The sequence below is a fragment of the Solanum tuberosum genome, unplaced genomic scaffold, assembly GCF_000226075.1.
Source record: "Solanum tuberosum cultivar DM 1-3 516 R44 unplaced genomic scaffold, SolTub_3.0 scf00120, whole genome shotgun sequence".
In the NCBI taxonomy this organism is placed as follows: domain Eukaryota; kingdom Viridiplantae; phylum Streptophyta; class Magnoliopsida; order Solanales; family Solanaceae; genus Solanum; species Solanum tuberosum.
This window is the reverse complement of record NW_006239047.1, coordinates 1,150,091-1,156,553: the sequence shown is the minus strand read 5'-3', so window position 1 is coordinate 1,156,553 and position 6,463 is coordinate 1,150,091. Positions and strand designations below refer to the sequence as shown.

At 31.4% G+C, this 6,463-nt stretch overlaps 1 protein-coding gene across 1 annotated transcript; it reads right to left on the bottom strand.

Annotated features, from left to right (window-relative positions):
* Nucleotides 1-2,307: 2,307 nt before the first annotated feature.
* LOC102594229 (uncharacterized) lies at nucleotides 2,308-5,994 on the bottom strand. Its single transcript, XM_006350315.2, has 9 exons — nucleotides 5,754-5,994; nucleotides 5,152-5,578; nucleotides 4,710-5,069; nucleotides 4,397-4,564; nucleotides 4,124-4,291; nucleotides 3,783-4,028; nucleotides 3,273-3,665; nucleotides 3,024-3,160; nucleotides 2,308-2,885 (listed from the first exon to the last, which is right to left on the bottom strand). Exons 1-9 carry the CDS (start codon nucleotides 5,829-5,831, stop codon nucleotides 2,625-2,627), a joined length of 2,238 nt encoding a protein of 745 aa, XP_006350377.1. The 5' UTR covers nucleotides 5,832-5,994; the 3' UTR covers nucleotides 2,308-2,624.
* Between the last annotated feature and the right edge of the window lie 469 nt (nucleotides 5,995-6,463).

Genomic DNA, 6,463 nt, shown 5'->3' with positions numbered 1-6,463 from the left:
GCACTTCTTATATCATTTTCAAATAATATATATTACTCTTTCTGTTCCATTTTATGTGACGTAGGTACTTTTACGAAACTCAACTAAATTTCTTATATGATTCTTAAATATTTTTAGTTGTTATTTTACTTTAATTTACGTTACTTTTTATGTTATTTTCAAACAAACTTCTTATGTTTCAATATGGAATTAAAGAGTCAATAAAATTTCTTTTATGATTTTTAATTATGTTTTTTTAATATCTTATATTATTACATTGTGATTTTAAGTACTTTTTATGTAATTTTTAAATCTAGAACAAATTAAAAGAAAAACAAGGAAAAATTTAAATGAAGAAAGTACTAAAATTTTCAAATAATCATATTTCTATATTAAAATGTTAAAAACTTTAAAACTCCACATATATGCAGAAAATCATATACGGAAGACAAAATAATTTTTAAAATATATATTAAAGCTCTTTCTAATAATATCACATATTTATTCTATTTTTCAAATAATATATATTTCTCACTCAATCTCAATTACGCAGTACATATGAAATTTCGAGAGTTAATCAAATTCTTAGTACTATTTTAAACTATATTTTAGTACTATTTATATAATTTTCAAATAATATATGTTACTACTCTATTATATTATGCAATACATGTGAAATTTCAAGAATTAACCAAAATTTTAATATTTTAAATTGATTTTTAGTACTATTTTTGTAGTAAATAGAGGAAGTTGAAGAAGAAGGGCAAATCGGTCAATTGACTGACTAACCCTAAGCTCCTAAACATTCTCACTTCTAAATGGAAGCACGGGCACAATATCCGTTAAATTGTTAATTATTATGATTTATAATATTTTTTACATTATTTTCAAATAATATATGTTATGTATTTTTAAATACTTTAAGTTGTGATTAATAATATTCTTAACGTAATTTCAAATAATATATGTTACTCCATTTGTCCCAATTTATGTGACACATGTGAAATTTTGAGAGTTAATATGTTTTTCAAATATTGTAAGTTGTTAACTATTGTGGTTTATGGTATTCTTAATGTAATTTTTCAAATAATATATGTTATTCCCTTCGTCTTAATTATACAATTCGCGTAAAATTTTGAGAGTTAATCGAATTTGTAATATTTTAAATTTATTTTTTAGTACTATTTAAAAAGGAAAAAATTAAAATATTACTATATAAGAAGAGTAGTAATTATATAGTAATTTTTCAAATAATATATGTTATTCCCTTCGTCTTAATTATAGAATTCGCGTAAAATTTTGAGAGTTAATCGAATTTGTGATATTTTAAATTTATTTTTTAGTACTATTTAAAAAGGAAAAAATTAAAATATTACTATATAAGAAGAGTAGTAATTATATAGTAATTTTTCAAATAATATATGTTATTCCCTTCGTCTTAATTATAGAATTCGCGTAAAATTTTGAGAGTTAATCGAATTTGTGATATTTTAAATTTATTTTTTAGTACTATTTAAAAAGGAAAAAATTAAAATATTACTATATAAGAAGAGTAGTAATTATATAGTAATTTTTCAAATAATATATGTTATTCCCTTCGTCTTAATTATAGAATTCGCGTAAAATTTTGAGAGTTAATCGAATTTGTGATATTTTAAATTTATTTTTTAGTACTATTTAAAAAGGAAAAAATTAAAATATTACTATATAAGAAGAGTAGTAATTATATAGTAATTTTTCAAATAATATATGTTATTCCATTCGTCTTAATTATACAATTCGCGTAAAATTTTGAGAGTTAATCGAATTTGTGATATTTTAAATTTATTTTTTAGTACTATTTAAAAAGGAAAAAATTAAAATATTACTATATAAGAAGAGTAGTAATTATATAGTAATTTTTCAAATAATATATGTTATTCCATTCGTCTTAATTATACAATTCGCGTAAAATTTTGAGAGTTAATCGAATTTGTGATATTTTAAATTTATTTTTTAGTACTATTTAAAAAGGAAAAAATTAAAATATTACTATATAAGAAGAGTACAAATTCAATAACCAAAAAACGTTAAATGATGTCCAGACTTGATTATAGGTCTGAGCGAATCAAACCTCTTAAGATCTATTAAGTGGTGGAGTTAAAAAAAAAAAACAAATGCACTTTAATGGGATACAGTCTAAATGATTCAGACCTTCATTAAGTACAAATAGATGAGACCTAATGGTCCAAATATTAATGAAATCATGTATGTTTTTATATTGGTTAACAAAGACACAAATATTCCAAGTCACCTTGAATATCCCTTATGTTGATTTCCAACAAACTATCCAGCTAAACATCCACACAAGTTCAATATGTATCAATGTTTGGACAACCTAATTTCTACTAAAATTTGAAACTTGCTCTCTAAATTATACATTCTGAAATCTTTCAGCAGTCGATGGAAATTTAAAAAGCAGCATGAACCAAAAAATACAAGTAAACATGCTTGAGGTGAAAAGGAAAGTTTTTAACAGTGACGCTTAGGAAATAGTAGCAAATAAAAGGAGAGGGCACCAAAATACACAATATTATAACAGCCTCATCACCTTCAACATGGATAGAAAGCTTAAGTGCTTGCAAAATGGGTGACTTGACTATCTTTCAGGAAACGGGAGTTGTGGCTCGGAAAATTGTCACATCTAGCATTGGCTCAATGCCGTCAATCAGCTCAAAGACACAAGTATCATGCTCTTTTAAATTGTTGTCGAGCACAAAGTCCCTCCAACCTGATGATTCCATCTTTGGACAATTTGATTGAATGTCTAACAACTTTGCACGCCAACTTCTCCCATTAGAAACTCGTAGATTTACAATGGTTTCCTCTTCATTGAGACATTTCTTGAAAAATTCAACAGGTATATCCTGCAAATTGTTACTCTTTTATTGAATTTCATCCTTTAACAGAAAGAAAAGAAAAGGGGCACTTGACCCCTCAGGACAGTAGGACTCGACATCTACCAAAAGACAGTGAATGCAACATCTCTTGACTTGACAACTTACCAATTGGAACTTTCTAGAGACACAAGTAGGCTGCATAGAAACAGTGAAGTGTGGATTGAAGTACATATCCCGATTGTGCTTCTCCGAGGGTAACATCTTTTTCTTGCCAAGTACTGTCATCTCAGAGGCTGTGGAATCTGAGAGAAAGACAAGACCAAAGAATCTCTTATAATTCAACGACGTAAGATTCTCTTGTTACTAAACAAGTATTATCCATGAGAGATAACCGTAAAAAATGGAATGTCATACCTTTTCCTTTATAAGATGCAGCAATCAAATTCCCTTCCAAGTCTCCTGTGTCAAGCTTCACATTGTTGGTCTCCCTCCCTTTTACTTTTTCTGCTGCACAAAACAAATTGTCTGGTTTTTCAAGCTTCACCCTGACTGGCTGATAACTTGGAGAGGATGCTGGAAGGCCAAGGTTTTGTCTTATACAATATGGAGAATCTGCTACTACTTTATTTTTTGGTGTTTTGTTATGCATATTCCCTCCTGTTTCCCATTGTTCAAGCTTCACCTCTATGTGTTGCTTACTTCGTAGTGGATACCTGCAATGTGATGCATCCAAAGGGGTAGCAGTTTTCTTTTCATTATGTTGATTAGTGGTAGTAGATGCTGAGGGATCCCCTACTTTGCTGCGCTCTGCCAAAAAATGACACGGGAGGGGTCCGGGAAAATAAAGGAAGAAAAACTGTCATCCATCATAACATAGTTGAACATGATGAGTCTAACAAAGAACAAGTTAACTAAACAAGTTACCTTCCACATCTCCTTTCTCAAGCTTCACATTATTAGCCTTCTTCCTCATTGCTTTTTGTGCTACATAAAGCAAATCCTCTTCTGCGTTTGTTTTTTCAAGCTTCACCTCTTTCAGTTGCTTGTTTCGCAGTGGATACTTACAATGTGACGTATCCAAACTGGCACTAGTTTTCTTTTCATGATGTCGGGTAGTGGTTGTCATCTTAGTTGCTGAGGGATCCACCACTGGTATTTTGTTGCAGTGCTCTGCAAAAAAGATGAAGAGGGAATGGGAGGAAGAAGAAAAATGTCATCCATCATAACATAATTCAAGACAAAGAACAAGTTACTGAACCAAATACCTTTCACATCTCCTTTTTCAATCTTCACCTGTTTCAGTTGCTTACTTCGTAGTGGATACCGACAATTTGATGCATCCAAACTGGCAGCAGTTCTCTTTTTACTATGCTGATTAGTGGTTGTAACCTTAGATGTTGACGGATCCACTACCAGTGCTTCATTGCAGCGCCCTGCCAAAAGGATGATGTGGGAGGAGAATAAAAGAGGAATAGCATCCGTCATAACATAATTCAACATGATGAAACTCACAAAGAACATGTTACTGAACCAAATACCTTCCACATCTCCTTTTTCAATCTTTACATCTTTCAGTTGCTTACTTCGTAGTGGATATCGACAATTTGATGCATCTAAACTGGTAGCAGTTCTCTTTTTACTATGCTGATTAGTGGTTGTCATCTTCGATGTTGAGGGATCCACTATTGGTGCTTCATTGCAGTGCCCTGCCAAAAGGATGACGTGGGAGGAGCATAAAAGAATGGCATCCATCGTCACATAATTTAACGTAATTAGTCTAACAAAGGAATGTTGTTTTGTTACTGAACCGACAACATCAAGGAGAGTGGCACAAATATTAAAACCAAATACCTTTAAATTTATGTGCTTCATCAAACATATTATGTTGCCTATCTTGTTTTACAAGCTTCTCCATGTTACCCTCCCCCCTTTTTGCTTTTGGCACAGCACAACAGAAATCCTCTTCCGAGTTTGCTTTCTCAAGCTTCACCCTGGTAGACTCTTTTCTTTCTGACTGAATACCTGGAAAGGATAGTGAAGTGGCAGGTCTTTGTTTTCCAGAATATGAAGGACTCCCGTTTGCTTTAGATTGTTCAAGTTTGACCTGTTTACTTCGTAGAGGATACCTACGATGTGATGCCTCCAAGTTGAGAGAATATTTCCTTTTATTGTATTTGGTAGTGTTAGGATGTAGTACTTCATTGCAGTGCTCTGGGAAAGACAGGAAAGTAAGCAGAAAGTTATTGGCATCAATATAATTTATACCACAAGATATTTTAAACACTACTCATACCATTGTACAAATTCTTCTCCTTCTTTTTATGTTTTTGTGTTGCATAGGTCAAATCCTCCTCCACATCTGGTTTCTCAAGCTTCACCTCCTGCCTTTCTGCTAGACAATTAGGGCGGGATACTGGATGTGCTACTTTTGCATTATTATTATCATCTTCATTTGGTCCAGAAAGATATTCAATCTCAGAAGCACTTAAATCAAATATGAAAACAGAGAAATGAGAGTTTCCATTATATTGAAAGAGTAAAAAGTAACCCATAGCAATTGAATAGTATTCCTTAAATTGGTTCCATCCGTGGTTAAGCCATTTGGTGCCATTTGAATTTTGCAATAATTTAACTTGCCAGATTGCTCCTGTGGGGACCTCAAGGAACACAACATCACGCAGATCGGCTCCATACTTGATTACAAATTCATCTGGGATATGCTGTAGGATATTACCAAAAATAAATTGCAATGGCATACGAAGATAACAAGTTAGAAAATGGTATGGAATACAGCGAAATTGATAATTCCTAATTTGGGGGTTTAGAATTTAGATATTTCAACTACAGTCCTTCACCAAAAAAAGTAGCAAAATTGAATTGCATGGATGAACTTACTAATTTAGAGGCATGAGGAGATAAGATAATCTTGAAGAACTGAGGAGCCATCTCAACTGTTTGCCGGCGTTTTCTCATCTTTCTTCTTCTTCACCTTTTGTTTGCTTTTACAAATGAAATGATAGAGTCAGTCAGTGAAGTCACAATTAATCCCACAAAAACTATTCTCTCATAGAAAGTAGAGCTAATTCGCTTTTCTTTTCATATTCTTGTAACGTACGTACTACACCTACTTCCTCTTCTCCATGCCAACTAAATTAATTGTCTAAATCTTTTGCTTGATTCTATTTTATGCTTTCCTCACTCCCTGATTACTTGTGCACTTTTAAATTGACACATTAATTAAGAAAATAATAATTATTGATGGGATTAGAAATGCCATTGTCTCTTCTTTCTAGTCCAAATTGGTGAATTTTGTAGCTTTGGTCATCGTAAATTTAGTGATCGAAAGTTTTATAATGTTAGTCGTTCTAACTGTTTTTTGTTTTGAGTGGATTGTTGTCACTTTCCCCTTTGTGAACGGATTGTTTCTTTTATTTTTGTAAATGGTTAATAATTGAATAATCGAACTTAATTGAACAGGGTCTGATAACAATCAAATCGATAAATGTATATTATATTTGGTTTGATTTGGTTTGGTTTTGAGAATTTAAACACCAATTATGTTGGTTTGGTTTTGATTTTGACCATTAATTGACCCAAATCGATCG